The sequence below is a fragment of the Ctenopharyngodon idella genome, chromosome 3 (genome assembly GCF_019924925.1).
Source record: "Ctenopharyngodon idella isolate HZGC_01 chromosome 3, HZGC01, whole genome shotgun sequence".
Lineage (NCBI taxonomy): Eukaryota > Metazoa > Chordata > Actinopteri > Cypriniformes > Xenocyprididae > Ctenopharyngodon > Ctenopharyngodon idella.
In genome coordinates this window covers 25,758,355-25,775,713 of record NC_067222.1, presented here as the reverse complement: position 1 = coordinate 25,775,713, position 17,359 = coordinate 25,758,355, and the positions used below count along the sequence as shown (strand labels likewise).

Sequence of the window (17,359 nt, the reverse complement as noted above, 5' to 3'; positions counted from 1 at the left end):
TTATTTTAATATTTATTATGTGTTTCCATTAAAAAAACAACTTAGAAGAACGATGAACTATAATTAATAATCACTATAATAATACATTTTAAAGGATCTGTACATAGATCTATTCCATACAACAACAGATTACTGTGACCACACAAAAAAAAAAATGCCACCAAAAAACAAAACAAAAACAAAAACAATTAAAAGTGCCAATGGCCTTTGAGTTTCCTCACATCCATATTTAATTTGTGAGCTGTAGCGGAATGCATGACTTCAGAAGTGTTTTTAGTTCCATTGGAAATATGGAAATATTCTTTAAAATGTCTTTATGTGCCACAGGGGAAAAAAGATAGCATAGAGATTTGAAACGACATAAGGGTAAATCAAATAATTGTTCAAAATGTTAATTTTAGGGTGAACTGTGCCTTTAAATTAAAACCCCAGACAAAAAAAAAAAAAAAAAACTCTCAGGACCTGTAGCCACACAATTGCATTAGCAAAATGTAGAGAACATTAAGTACTTGTCAAAAGTTCTCAAAAGTCAAAACTGTTCCTGAATCATTTGAATAATTCAGCAATTAGTCTTCAAGCCTACAGTTTCCCAGAGTGCAGTAGGGCGTATTACACGAGGTGATGGGCAGGTGAAGGAGGAAGTGATTTACTCCTCCAGTGGCGTTGAGTCTATTACAGCTGCAGACAGACATTTAGAGCGGTATCATGACCTTAGCGTAGCGCTCAGTGGAAATCCTCTCAGCTGAAAACATAGCTGATGTAAATAAAGCAGCCTGCCAATCAATCCCATCATTCAGAACAATTGAAACTACCATACAGGTGATTTTGCCGATATACTTATAGTACAGTGAGCATTTAATTCCAAAGGGTCCTACTGTTGTGAGCCAGGCTTTGTTATCTTGTATCCTTTTATAATTTACTTGCACCTTTTAAATCTAAATGGCTGGTATGAGCACATGGTAGCGTCTCACTGTCCGGCCATGCTAGCCTCCTCCATCTGCCTCCTCAACACCTGCACAGGTCCAAGCGAATCTGACTGATAAGACAGGCTGTCAAACAGAAAAACTGCTGATTAAGTCAAGAGAGAGAAACTGGCAGCTTGAGATTTTTGAGGTTGATAAGATGCCATTTTGCAGTGGGGCTGCTCACTGTTTTTTTTTTTTTTTTTTATCAGTTCAAAGTGAAGTGGTGACTATTGCTAGTGTTTAATGTATAAAAACATCAAATAAATACACAGAATTTCCTTTAAATAAAAAAGGCATTCATAGAACTTAAAATTATTCATCTGTTTGCATGGATCTTTTTTTTATATCAATTATATTACGAGACAAATTTACTATCATTATAACAAGTGCCTATTTAGAGCAGTACATTAAAGATATCCTAATACAAAATCTTTCCTTTATTTGCATTATTTTATTAGTAGTATAAGAAACATAAAGAGATTTGTGTAGATTTGAATTAGAAGCCAATGAATGCAAAACATTTGCTGTAATTAAGTGAATGTACATTTTGAACAAAACAAACTAACAGATTTAGTGCCACTAGCAATATGAATATGCACAAGAGAAAGAGTTTTCACACACTTAACCTGGAAAATCGAAGTACAAAAAGGCTTACAACCTAAAGCAAACAACATCCCACACTATTGGCGCTCCCGCAGCATGACACTATGGAATAACGACAGGGGCTGGGGGGAGGACAAAGAGAGCGAATACATGTGTATTTAGGGAGAGAATGGAAAAGAGAATGGAAAGAATGGAGTTTAAGTCTAAAGCACCTGGGAGAGAGAAAATGAGAGAGAAAGAGAGTGAGACTGGAAAACCAGTAAAAAGAAGTCCATAAAGCAGAGGAAAAAATGAGAGTAAAGGCTGAGCAAAGGAATGACTCTTGCAATCGTGCTATAAGCCATTCGATTTGGAGAATTTCTCCTTTTGTGTTTAAGAAAGAAAGAGAAGGTCATTCAGGTTTGGCACGGCATGAGGGTGAGTAAATGATGACAGCATTTTCATTTTTCAGTGAACTATTCCTTTAACTTCTGAAAAAGACTGTGTGTGTGTGTGTGTGTGTGTGAGAGAGAGAGAGATTTGTCACAGTCATGCGCAACATTACCCTACTTTGATTAGATGCTGAGATATATGCAACACACAAGCACACACACAGATAGGCCGTCTGCCAACATAGTGTCATGTGGAGCTTGAGGTTGCTTCCTGCACATCATTTCCTGTGCAGGCCTGTCACTGCCCATCAGAGCATTGACGAGATCTGACACTGACAAGAGCTGACAGAGGAAAAGCACACACATAAACAACAACACACCGAACACACACAGCACAAACACTAACTCACACTACAACAACATATTCAAAAGTCAACACAAACGGCATACACAAACATATGTCAAGAAAAATCAAAACAACGATATTATGACAATAAGCAACATCTACTAGTAGGTAATATTTTGATTAGTGTAGAGATGTCAATAAAATATTTGAAAAATTAAATAAAATTATTTTGTATATTACACAAATATAAAACAAAGAAATATAAAGATATTAAGAGTCTTGAAGATAATGTATCTCTGTATTTCACAAAAATATTAAGCAACACAACAATTTTCAATATTGATAATAATAAATGTTTCTTGAGCATCAGATCAACATATTATTATGATTTCTGAAGGATCATGTGACACTGAAGACTGGAGTAATGATGCTGAAAACTTTACCATCACAGGAATAAATGACATTTTAAAATATATTCAAATAGAAAACTTATTTTTTTAAATAATATTTCACAATACTAGTACTGTATTTTTGACCAAATAAATGCAGATGTCTCAAAAAGAGATGTCTTTCAAAATCATTAAAAAATGAAAAAATAAATAAATATATCAAATATAAATATATATTACAAATATTTCAATAAATAAGATACACAAATTTTGTATTATAATATAAATATACTAGTCTTTTTGTAATATAAATATTCTTATGGTGCAGTAAAAAGATTTACACAATATTAGAAAAATAATTATATTGATACAAAAAGATTGACATAATATCCCAAAATAAAACATGACGAATTGTGTTTACAGAGTGTTTATGGGAATTCAAATCCTTTCTGCTACATTCAAATGAACTCGCCATAATATGAGTGTCACAATGAATCTGAAGTGATTTGCTGAGAATGTAAATTCTGAATATTTCACAGCAGCATATTAGCCTGAGTCATACACATCCACTCCAGTGACCTGCGCTCAATGTCACACACAAGCACACACACTCGCACTGGACCCCTCTTTGTTCTGGGGCAGCATCTGTTTGGTCTGATAAAGGGATTAGGACATCCATTCCCCTGACCAGCCAATGGGGTTTAACCACACTGAGAATAACAGTGTGTGTGTGTGTGTGTGTGTGTGTGTGTGTGTGTGTGTGTGAGAGAGAGATATACGACATCAGAAACAGAGAGGAAGACTATAAGTGTGCTGTACACAAGACTGTTATGTTTCTTCTCATGGTGTGTGTTTGTAAATCCAGATTGTGCCATTTTTCGCCTGAATGAGAGAAATGATGAAATCCTAATTACACGCTACAGACATCACCCCAAGCAAAGACTCGCTCAGTCAAGCGCTTCCCAACAAAACACACGCTCACAACCTTTAGCCTTCTCGACTTGACTCTAGCGCATTCCTCTCTCTGTCCTTCCTCTTCATCTGCATGAAAAGAGTTGTTGCGCAGCTCATGAGAATAGCCATGTATAATTGGGAAAATAATTCAATGTCAAGAAAGACGTGCGCGCACAAACTCCACAGCATACACGCTGATGAACAGTGATGTGTAATAGAGTGGAGGGAGAGGGGCGTTTGTGATTTGTTCGCTGTCAGTTTAGGGAATCACTGGAAGAGTTGCTGACAGGACACATTATGCCCCTGTGATTTAAAACACAGATGACGATGATGACGGTGATGATGAGACTGATGACAACAGCCATGATGCTGATGTTGATGATGTTAATGCCTCTGTCATGATCCAGTGGCCAATATGCTTCTGGATCTGATTTTTTTGTAGTAATAAATACTATTTTCCCCCCTTCTCTCTGTCTCTTTCACCCTCTGTTCCTGTCGTTCTGCCATACTTTATCATTAACTGCAGCCACCCGGAGCAGCCAACCGGAAAATTTCCATCATGAAACACTAACTCATCTGCATATTACAGCCCTATTCGCTCACTACCCGTGCATAAATTAATACATGAATAACAATGAAAGACCCGGTGTCTCTCTCTGAACCGAATGTGACGTTCCTTTGGTAAAGTGTTACGCTTTAAAATATCCTCACGCTTGAATGTGCTCCAAGGTTGAATCCATACACTTTGTGTGTGTGTGCGTTGAGCTTCATTTGCCTGACCTCTAGTTTTACATCTTAATAAATCGCAAGTGTACATGACGCAATATAAAAGCAGATGTGTGATATTTTTGTCATGTTAAAATACTGTACTTTTTGTGCATAGTAAGCTATTGTTGAATTCCTGAAGAGCGAAAAAGCTTTGCTGTTTGTTGGCAATGGCCCAACCTAGCAGCACTGGATCAACCAATGGTGTGAGTTTGGGGCGGGGCTACCTGTTTGACTGACCAATTGCAGATGAGGGCAGTAGGAATGCTTTACAATGTCATTAAATTAGAAATTCTGTTTGATGGTCTAAATAAATAAAATGAAAATCACACATACAGAATTTTTTACCAACAAGTCAGACTTTTTAGAATAAGAAAAGTCATTATTATTTAATTTAATTAAAATTAAATCGTTATTTTTGTGCTATTATTTTTGTGCACACAAATTACATCATCTTTAAAGAAAAAAAATGGACAGAGAAAAACAGACTAGTAAACTCTTCCATCTTGCTCTCACAGAACTGACAAGAAACCAAGTGAAGAGTAATAGGGTGAAACGATGAAAGTGAGAAGCTGTGAATAATCGAACGAAAAATGGTGAATGGTGATAGAGAGAGAGAGAGAGAGAGAGAGAGAGAGAGAGAGAGAACATTGGAATGGCAGAAAAAACGCAGCTGTGCAGACACACTCATGCAGAAAATTTCAGACTTTAATAAATCACACACACACACACACACACACACACACACACAGGTTTGTTTTTGTGAATTGTGGGGACATTCCATAGGCGTAATGGTTTTTATACTGTACAAACCGTATTTTCTATCCTCCTACACTACCCCTACACCTAAACCTACCCATCACAGAAAACTGTGCACATTTTTACTTTCTCAAAAAAACTCATTCTGTATGATTTATAAGCCTTTTGAAAAATGGGGACATGGGGTAATGTCCGCATAAGGCACCCTCTCCTTGTAATACCTATGTCATACCCATGTCATTATACAAATTTGTGTCCTGATATGTCACAAAAACATGCGCACACACACACACACACACACACACACACACACACACACACACACACATCACTTTAATCCAATACCTCATGCTGCATTAGAGGAGACCAGAAACGGAAAGCATGAAAGACAGAGAAAGACAAACACAGGAGCGGCATAAACATGCAAAACACAAATGCACAACACACACAGATGAAAAACTGTACCAAAAAACACCAGCACGTGCTCACTAAAGCAAACATTGGTACAAATGACACACACACACACGTATATTTGCTATTTAGCAGACACCTTTCATTCAAAGAGCTTCACAATTTAATACAATTTTATACCCTTGAAGATTCTTCAGGTTAAGTGACGTGCTAAAGGTCACAATTAGTAATTTGTTTTTCAGCAACCAATGCAGATACCAATATCAAGAGAGCATGGTGGCTGATGACAATAGGGCAATACATGACATTTAAAATAAATATTTTATAAATAAATTAAAAATAGATGAATATTTTTAAATGATCAATTTAGTAATTTAACAAAATTTAATTTTATATATATATATATATATATAATATATATATATATATGGAAAGTGGAGGGAAAATCGAATTATGAAATAAATGTTTTTCTCTACTTCATGTTGGCCACAATTATTTGCACCCAATTATTGCAACATCCTTTTCCCAAGATAACAGCTCTGAGTCTTCTTCAATAATGCATGATGAGTTTGGAGAACACCTGACAAGAGATCAGAGAACATTCCTTCATACAGAATCTCTCCAGATCCTTCAGATTCCCAGCTCCATGTTGGTGCTTCTTCTCTTCAGTTCACTCCACTCATTTTCTTTAGGGTTCAGGTCAGGGAACTCGGATGTCCATGGCAGAAGCTTCATTTTGTGCTCAGTGACACATTTTTGTGTTGGTTTTGATGTTTGTTTTAGATCATTGTCCTGATGAAAGATCTAATTACGGCCCATTATAAGATTTCTAGCAGAAGCGGTCAGGTTTATCTGTTGGTATTTGATAGAATCCATGATACCATGCATCTAAACAAGATGTCCAGGAAAAGCATAAGCCCACAACATTAAAGATCCAGCAGTATATTTAACCGTGGACATGGGGTACTTTTTTTCCCCTGTTTGCACCAAACCCATCTGGTGGGTTTGCTGCCAAAAAGCTCTTTTTTAAGTTTCATCTGACCATAGAAGCCATCAAGCCAGTCCCTTTTGAAGTTCCAGTCTTGTCTGAAAACTGAATATGCTGTAGTTTGTTTATGGATGTGAGGAGGATTTTTCTTTCTTCTCAAACCCTCCCAAACAACTTGTGGGGATGTAGGTGCTGTTTGATCAGTTTTTTTAGGCTTTCTGACTCCAAAGACTCAACTAATCTCTGCAATTCTCCAGCTGTGATCCTTGGAGAGTCTTTGCATTAGGACGATTTAGACACACGTCCTCTTCCAGGCAGATTTGTAACATCTTTAGTTGATTGGAACTTCTTAATTATTGCCCTGATAGTGGAAATGGGGATTTTCAATGCTTTAGCTATTTTCTTACAGACACTTTCTATTTTGTGAAGCTCAACAATCTTTTGCTCCACATCAGAACTATAATCTTTGGTTTTTCTCATTGTGATGAATGATTAAAGGAATTTGACCTTTGTGTTTCCTCATATTTGTAATATGAGGATAATTTCATGCTCCTAGTCACCCTGGTGTGCTTAAAAAAAAAAATACGAATGGGAATATACTTCTGAGATATTTTACTCATAAGAATTTCTAGTGGTGCCAATAATTGTGGCCAACATGCATTGGAGGAAAACATTTATTTCATAATGTGAATTTCCCCCCACTTTAAATTGTTTTACTTCAATGAAAGGTTAGAATTTTGTGAATTTTTTTAATGAAAGATCAATAGGATAAACAATGCAGATTTATTTACACAGCCGCTTTTGCTCATATTTACCTATAATTGGGTGCCAATAATTCTGGAGTTGACTGTATGTACTGCTATTTATTGCGTGTGTCCAGGGCAACCTGAGAGAAAACTGATAATCTCAGTAGCCATATTACCTAGCATACCCATGATGCACCTGTCTGTGGATTGGGATGGTGGGGGTGTTGAGATAAGGGGAAGGACAGATAAGAATGAGGTGAAATGAAGAATGAGCGAGAGGACTTGGAAAATAAAGAGAAAAGGGTAAAGGGGGAAATATGTTTTTATATATACAAGATGGTGAGGTAAAATGGTGTGTCCGCTAAGAGTGGGCCGTTAACAAATGTGGACAAAAGCAGATGCTTTTGCAAGCAGTCTTATAGCAAATGTTTATATATGCATACAATCCAAACACATTAAAAACAACAAAATAAATGCTAAGCTAATTTTGGAACAAAATATAGATAGACATGATGCCCTCTGGATGCACATATTGTGTGTGTGTGTGTGTGTGTGTGTGTGTGTGTGCAGTCATGCTGATTATGTGGGTTTGAGTACAGGGGCCTGGAGGAATCAACAGAAGGTGAGCAGTGATAAGACTGTTACTTAGTGTGTGTGTGTGTGTGTGTGTGTGTTTGTTTGTGGTTGAGTGTCTCTGTAAATCAAGTTTCCAGGCTTTTGCCTTTCCCTACTGACATGAAATTGAAATACACACACACACACACAAACACACACATGTATCAACACAAATGCATTTAATTCTTCTAAAACAGATTTCCAGTCTTACCATAAGCAATTTACAATTTAGTTATAACTCTTGATAAGTGGAATGATCTCTAAAATTTCTCTAGAACGCTACAATCTGAGAATGCTTATCACTTTTAGTACTAATACAATGCACTCAGTTTTCTCATGTATTGTACCCAATTAAGTTTAAATTACATTAAAATGTTCAATGCTGTCTTAAGTTAATTACCTTGGAAGTTTATATATTATACAACAGTTCCTATGCGGCATCCCAGACAAGCTTGTGAATCAGTACTGGGGGGGGGGGGGTGTTCCCAGTGACTCTTTCTGCAGGTGGTCTTTATGAGTGAAAAGCATTAAATAATTCACTTAAACGATTCATTCAAGCACTGATTTATTCAGGAATGAAACAAGGCTGTACACAAAGTCACAAACTTTCTGAGTAGGTACTTTTTTAAAAAAAAAAAAGCACATTGTGACTGATAGGAAAATATGTTCTATATAGTATGAATGGGCCTCATTCATGAAACTTTTGTAAATATATGATTAAATTCTGAGTAATTTGTGCATAAAACAAACCTTCCCGAAAACTCTCCTCCGGATTCACAAATGCTTCTTAAACATCAGATTTGACAGTTAAACATATGTTAATTAATTTCAATCATTTGTAAATACGGTGTGCGTGCACGCTCATTCACAGTTAACGTAATCCCCGCCTATGAATTACAACTACACAAACTACGTGTCCAGGAACACTGTGGAGTCTTCTGTACTCCCTTCTCATTTCTGGCTCCAGTATATTGCATAAATGCAAAAGAGACTAACAGGCCATATGTTTAAAGACAAAAAATATTCAATTGTCCACCAAAGCAATTTAGCCAGCTGAAAAAATGGCAGGTGCTCTTCTGAAAATGGCCAGCTGGTGGAGCTTGAGAGTGCTTTTTTTTCCAGCTGAAACGCATTGGTTGCTATGATTTGGAATATCCACAGCAGTAACATGTTACTAGCATCTCATTTTGAAGATTAACACTGAATATAAAAATGCCGTATCCAGCAATATTAACTTCTACATTGTTATTCAGTCGTTGTACAAGTAGGATGATTGGTCGGTGTAGTATTTGTCCTGCCCCTCCTCCACTGTGATTGGATGGCTGGAAAAAAGTGACAGTGACAAGCGTCGCCTTTTACCCAAAGTTGAACAGAAGCTATGGTGGCCGTCTGGGCGACAAGTCGTCGTCTGAGAGAGCAGAGAGTAGCTTGTGTGAAGCAATGAGGTTTCTTCTTACTTCTAACAAAGAACGGTCTCTGCTTCTAATAAACCAGATGACAACTACTACTACTTCTTCTTTGTGCGTAATAGTGCGTGACGATGCAAGCTGCCTCTAAAAACACGAACAATTTAGAAGAACAACAACATAGTGACGAAGCATGCTCTGTGGAGTGTTTGTCCATTTAGGGGTGCTGTAGAAGCATGCCGGCGCATAATGACGACTTGACATGGAGGGGGGCCCCGCGGTGAATGAGATAGAAATGGCTCATTCTAAGGTAATAAAAACATAACGGTTCATTATGTAAGGTCTTTATGCACCACTGAAAACATAGTTATGTATATTATATTGCATTTCTGTCAATAGATCCTCCCAAATTTTACACATTGTACCTTTAAAAGAACACAGAACGTTCAAATGTTTTACGCACCATTTACACATGGTAGGGAGTAGGTGTTTCTTTGGTACCAGCTAACATTTTGAAAATACGAACAATGTCATTAATCCAAACATTTACGTCAGAACGGCTTTACAAACAATTTACGCAAAAATTCTTTCTGCCCGTGTTTCATGAATGAGGCCCAATGTGTGTAGGACCAATGAAATCCGGATGTACTAAATCCGCCATTTTGGCTTTGTCATGTGACCAACCAGCGTCAGCTGGGTCACTTCACTGTAATTCACAACTCCTCTCCCATGGCCACATCCACTGAACACACTTCAGAATCTCAATGGAAGCATTAGGTCATCCAGGTACTTTTTGCCTACTCTTTTATGAATACTGTGAATTCAAACATACAACTTTCACATACTGTTTCGCACCTACTATATAGTAGAAAGCATATTCGGAATCGGAATTGATTTTTTTATAAATTAATCATTGAATCGTTCACTTCAACTTTTTTTTCAGGAATAAAACACTACTACTATGTGTTGCTCCGACACATGCAGCGTCTGATAATGCTTTGCCTTTGTTTGGTACTATTTTTATTGGCGGAACAAAAATAGACAATAGTAATGGTGCCTAAAATGTAAGTTATTGCTTAATTAAATGCTTAACTTGCTATATTCTGTGATTGGCTACTGAAACCTGCTTTATAGTGTTGTCCAGTTAAAATGAGAAAGACATATACAGTACTGAATCAGTCAGTCACTGTTCTGTGTACGTGGGGATGATGTGTGGTACAGTATGTGTGTGTGGTTAGGCTTCAGGCATTGTTGTAGGCTCATGGGAAAGGTTGTCCAGTTTAATTTGACTTCTATTATGCTGTCGGACACTAGCAGAATGGCTAATCAATGAGCCTTTATATCTTTGCGCTTGAATGCAAACACGCACACACACACAGCCATGCATCTCAAAAGTTCTCCATAAACGCCTTGCACAAATGGGATCATCATAGAGCTATGCCATTAGGAATCATGCTAAAACCCTGACACACACACACACACACAAACCGCATAAAATCTAGCTGGCTCCGAGACTGCGAGTGCCTGTACCCCGTTGCTGAAGGGGGCGTCGCCACGTCGAGCATTTCCATGGTGAACGTTTTTGGTTGCTATGTAATTATGATCTATTTGTATGAGAGCCTGCACCTGAAGTGGGTCTGACTGCTGCTCATATGATTGGCCGTGCATGCGTGTGTCTTTTTATGTGTAAGAATCAACAGCATGGAAGTTAGCTTTAATTTCGCATTTGCATTACAAGAGAAGGAAAATTGTGTTCGCAGGCCTGGATTTGGAGTGTGTGTGGCATTTGCATGTGCTTGCTATCTGCAAGCGTTTGTGCATAGCTCTGTTTTCGTGTGCCAGGACGAATGAATAGTGTTAGTGGATTATTCCACTGTTGTTCAAATAAATCGACAAATTCCACCTCTAATCATAAGATTCTGTCTGACTCCGCCTATTTCTGTGGAAATAAGGCTGCATGACACAAAGCTGCCACCAGCTGCCTCACTTTCTCTCCTGCAATTATCTCCAGGCCGACATGTAGACGAACAGCCCTGTCTTTATAGCCATAACTACAACAATCAGCATCTCACGGACCTTTGAAATGCTCCTTCCTGACCTATCAGCTGGGCTTTAAAGCAGCATCACCATGGAAACATAAAAGCGAGTAGAGTCAAAATCACATATTAACTGCAGATGGACACAAATGAGGTCTAAGGGTATGAATTACATGAAGACCTCAGCTGACAACATGAAGGTGGTTGATAATGTTTTTAAAGCCGTTTGCATGTCATGTATTTATGAATTTGTGGATAACACCAAGCTGATACGTCTTGTAGCACTGACGAAGACACAGATTTACGTAGAAACAATTTCTACACATTTATTACTAATATTAGAAAAAAATATTAGGTTACCAAAAAATCAACACACAGCATTTAAATAATATTGTGTGTTAAATTTTCAGAAATGAATAGCATTACATGATTGAGCCAAGTTGGACATGTTCCTGGATCAACATATTTTGTTGGTCCTGATGCAACATTGCCATCACAATCATATCCCAACCTATAGAACTAACCCAGGGGGTTTGAGTCTGAGAAATAAAATGAAATAAAATAAAATAAAAAGTAAAAAAAAAAATATATAAATAAAAATAAATGTAAAAAATATTTTATTGACAGCCATAGTTTTATATCTCTTCAGGTTTATACATCTAACAGTACTCTAATAGTGGGGGGCAAAGGTTTGTCCAGATAATATTTTCCACATATTATTTTTCACAGTATAAATTCAGTGGTCTTTATACATTAAAACATATAGCTGTCTTTTATATTTTAAGATAGGAGTTCATCATCATATTTGGGAACTGTGGAGTCAAAAAGTTTGGAATTCCCAGCTCAAACCAACCCTTGAAATTCCAGAGGGAAATGATTGGCTGATAGACCCAACACCTAAACCTACACCTAAGGGTGTGTTCACACTTGTAGTACGGTTCTCTTGATTCTTTTTGTCCAGACCAAAAAAAGAAAATGTTACATTAATTCTGGTTCACTTAGCATTTACACTTTCATTTTTAAAGGATTAGTTCACTTTCAAATGAAGATTAGCCCAAGCTTTACTCACCCTCAAGCCATCCTAGGTGTATATGACTTTTTTCTCTCTGATGAACACAATCAGAGTTATATTAATAAATATCCTGACGCATCCGAGCTTTATAATGACAGTGAGCGGGATCAACGAGTATGAGCTGAAGAAAGTGTCTCCATCCACATCCATCCATCATAAACATATTCCACACGGCTCCGGGGGGTTAATAAAGGCCTTCTAAAGTGAAGTGATGCGTTTGTGTAAAAAAAAAAAAATCCATATTTAACAAGTTATAAAGTAAAATATCTAGCTTCCGCCAGACCGCCTTCCATATTCTACTTACGAAGAAAGTGTAAAACTCTCGCAGTTCAAAACTTGTTAAATATGTTTTTTTTTTTTTTTTACACAAACGCATCGTTTCGCTTCAGAAGGACTTTATTAACCCCCCGAAGCCATGTGGAGTACATGTTTATAATGGATGGATGTGGATGGAGACACTTTCTTCAGCTCATACTTGTTGATCCCGCTCACTGCCATTATAAAGCTCGGATGAGTCAGGATATTTATTAACATAACTCTGATTGTGTTCATCAGAGAGAACAAAGTCATATACACCTAGGGTGTCTTGAGGGTGAGTAAAGCTTGGGCTAATTTTCACTTGAAAGTGAATTAATCCTTTAACACCAAAAAAAATAAAAATAAAAACACAAAGGAAACACACAAAAAAAACTTTTATGACGTATATTTTGCGACAGAGCTTACTGAACATCCAAAACAATTCGTGTATGCTGGTCTAAGTGAGCTCATTTTATGTGCGTACATACGATGGTATTTTTACCAGCTGAGAACTCATGAAGAAAAAAAAAAAGTCAAAACCGCACCAGGAATTTCTCCGTTACACACACAAACGAAGATCTGCTGCAAGACGACGTAGATCCTATGATGAAAGTAACCATGTATGTTTGAGCATTCTGTTTTTTTTTTAGGGTTGCATCTTGTGACATCAAGTCCTGTTTTTGGTTTGTTTGTTTGTCTTTGGTCCGTGTTGCATTCATATTTTAGTCAAACCTCACCACCGAGACCCCTGAAAAGGGGTTGGATGGCAGCGTTCACACTTATTCAAATGAACCGCACTAACAGAGCTATCGCAAAATTAAAGTTTGCTTTAATTGGACCAAACCTGCCAAGTGTGAACACACACTAAAATCTGATTGGTTAATAGGAATGTTGTCCTACTTGGGTAAATCATGTTAAGCAACATGCACAAGAACATACACAACGTGATTCATCCCAGCAGGACATGTTCCCAGATAAACATCATCTGCTGGCCCCAGAACAACCTTCTAGAAACCAATCAGTACTATCCCCAAAATCAGAGGGCAATGATTGGTTTCTAAGTAAGCATTTCAAGGACTAATAAAGGATGTTGATCCAAGAACATACCCCTATTTGGGTGGATAATGTAAAGCAAGAAGCTCCAGTCTTTGAGCTCCGATTATGACAGGAACACCAGAGAAAGACACACATATCATACCTGTGTTGCTGTTGTTTATGTGTTTGAGTCTTTTCTGGTGTGTTTTGCCATTGTAGTGTATCTGTGCTTGTGCTGCGGAGTTCAGCTGAATGTTGCACACTTCACAGAGTGTGTACGACCTGTGTTTGCGCTCCCGCTTCGGACGAGGGTTTATAGATGGGGCGTCCTGTCTGGTAAACTCCACCCCATCAGAGGTCACACCCTCATGCCCAGTCTGTTCAGTCAGTCTGTTCGATCCGTCTTCAACAGGACTAAATGGACGCTTCATTCCTAAAGAGAGAATAAAAGTTTTAAGTTCTTTGATCTGAAATATTATAGGCATCTGGATAGCTAAGCCAGGCAGTGGCAGAAGTGTTCTGCAGTGTGACATGCAATACTCCATCTAAAACGACATTTTCCAATTGTATAATAATACTAAACTTCATGACTTCATTTTATGACTTTATACATACAATTGATAGATGACATGAAATATTTGCACTTTGAACCATTTATTTGTCACATCGAAAGAGTATTATAAACTGACACGGTGAAACATTACAAATAGTAAAAAAGAAATAGTGCTGCTTAATATTTTTGTGTAAACCATGATACATTTTTCAGAATTCTTTGATAAATAGAAAGTAAAAAACAGCATTTATTTGTTGTAACATTATACATGTCTTAACTGTCAATGTTGATCAGTTTAATGCTTCCTTGCTGAATAAAAGTATTAATTTCTTTCCAGAAAAATCATACTGACCCCAAACTCTTGAATTATAATGTATATATATTACTTACAACAACATATTCTTTTCACATTATTGACATTCTCTGGGGATTACAGCAGTGCTACTGACCTCCACTAGGGGGAGATATTCATCAACAGTGCCCAGAAAGTTTGGAAATCCTGCATGTTTGTTACAGTTAAATGCAGTCATGTGTTAAATATGAAACTCTTGTCAATGCTCAATTTTTTATTTCTTTCTTCATAAAGAACATTTCTTTGCATGCAGCATTACGAATATGGTTTTGTGCTCTACTAGCCTACTACAGCAAACTCCATCTCTGGACTTGTCTATCAAACACACACCCATATATCTCACATGCACAAACATATACTAGAGCTTTTTAAATACACATTCACACGTGCGTGTACACACACACACTCACACACATTGGGTTTTAATGATTTATGGGGACATTCCATAGACACAATGATTTTTATACTGTACAAATTGTATATTCTATCCCCTAAACCAAAACCTACACCTAAACCTACCCATCACAGAAAACTTTCTGCATTTTTACATTTTCAAAAAGCATCACTTAGTACGATTTATAAGCTGTTTTCCTAATGTGGGCCAAAAAATGTTCCCACAAGGACAAGGATTTTGGATATTGCCATCTTTGTGAGTACATTTTGTCTCCGTAATGTAGGGTATATCTGAACCACCCATACACACACACAGGCCCCATTGATCCTGCACCTCCTTCTCTAAACACCACTCCCTGACCACAGAGCACAAACACACATCTGTCTTTGCTGCCCAAACACACTGTAAACCCACCCCTCCCAATTCACAACACTCTAACTATGAATGGTCAAACATTACAAGCAAAATAAAATACAAAAATAAGTAAAATAGTCAAACAAAACACTATTTAATCAACATTTGTTCAGATTGATTCTACAAGGATTTTGTTTTAAAACTGGGTTATAAACTGTAACGGAATGACGTTATTAATGGGTGATAAACTGCAAGGAATGACGATATTCCTCAGAAACGGCTACCATTAATAACCATACACAACTGATACTCTCAGCCCTTTAAGCTCTTTACTGCAGGGCTGCATGATAAGGATGGCAGGGCCCAGTGTTTAGAGAGAGAGAGAGTTTATTTTTTACTCATAGTATAACAATATATGGCTAAAAATAAAATGTATAATTTTGTGGGGGTTTGGCAGGGCAAGTAAAAAAATAAAAAATGACAGGCTAGTGGGACAAAACCCGTATTGTTGAGCCTTGTCACTGTTGGTCATGCTGACATCATGGAACAGTATTTGTCTTATTTAAACATCTGAAAAGAGCCCTGAGGTCACCCTGTCGTCTCGACACACAGCTGAAGGAGTGGCAGTGGATCAAGGACAGGGCTGTTAGCGATGTGTGCGATCTTCTGTGCTGTGCTGAGCGTGTCTTGTTTCACTTCTTCTATCCACGTCTCCCCACGAGACCGCATTAATCAGTGCACGGATATCCTGCTGAAAGTCACTAATATAGGGACATATGTGTATTTCTGTCACTCTTGCTCACGCACGCAAACAAACAAATGCACAAACAGCAGGGCAGATTGTTCAGCGCTCCAAAAATACTCAACTGCAACATGACATGGTTAACTTCTGGACAAAGCGCCCTCCACAGGTCAAGTGCATATAGCAGAGTCTGAGTAAATAGAGTAAAAAAAAATAGCCCGAGTAAAAATAACAAAAATTTTTAATAATTATAATAATATATTATTATCAATGCATTTATTTTTATTAAATATACATTTATTTTTATTTTTATTTAATTATAATAAATTTGTACAGAACAATTTTCATTGGTACCACCACAAAAATATTCTATTATTTGAATATAGGCTATGTGTAAATTGTGTAATATGCGTATAAATAAAAGTGAAAATGGAATAGACCTAACTAATAATAGACCTAATTGATATATATACACACACACACACACACACACACACAGGTGGCACAAATCTGAATTTGCCATTCTGATTCCGCTTGTCATTCTGAACTCTGAAAGGTTCGTCTAATTTCAGCAGTAAACACCACTTTCATTCCAGCCAAATCAAAGATAAGTGGTCATAAGAGCTCAAAGTGAAGATAAAATCAGCTCTGGAGTGCCACAGTAATATTTACTATCAGACACAATAAAGATATGCCAGTACAAATACACCGTTTGCCAAAAGCTTTAAACTCAATCTAACAAAAGGAAGCTACAGTAGTTGTGTGCGTAACATTATTAGCCACTGGTGTTGTATGTTCAGATGAATCTGTAATTGGCTGGCTGAGCTGGAGTGATGAGTCTTCTGTTGTTTTTCCACTAAAGTGGTGCTCAGTCTGGTTTGGAGACACAGCCCTGTGGAACACGATGAGTTGTGTGAACGGCTGACTGGATGCTCTCTCCCTAATAAGTTTGCTGAGGGCCGCTGGCATTACCAGTGGAGCTGGGTGTGTTTGTCAGGCCATGCTATGTGTGCGTGTTTGTGAGGGAATGTGTGTGTGTTCAACTCAGTTGGGACAAGAAGAAATTTCATAGCTTTGTAACATCTGCTGTCTGTTTCATAACGTCAGTTTAATCCATGTTAAATGACTTTCTGTATCATATGAGTGGTGTGTGTGTGTGTATTGGTGTGTATACAGTCTCTGAATTATCCTTATTAGGGGGCTTTT

The 17,359-nt window shown here is 37.4% G+C and overlaps 1 protein-coding gene across 1 annotated transcript in view; it reads right to left on the bottom strand.

Moving 5' to 3' along the window:
- znf385c (zinc finger protein 385C) overlaps positions 1–17,359 on the bottom strand; it is a 100,954-nt gene that overhangs the window by 57,523 nt on the left and 26,072 nt on the right. The window contains 1 exon segment of the mRNA XM_051887956.1: positions 13,922–14,191. Within this exon segment, the coding sequence (XP_051743916.1) occupies positions 13,922–14,191 (270 nt within the window).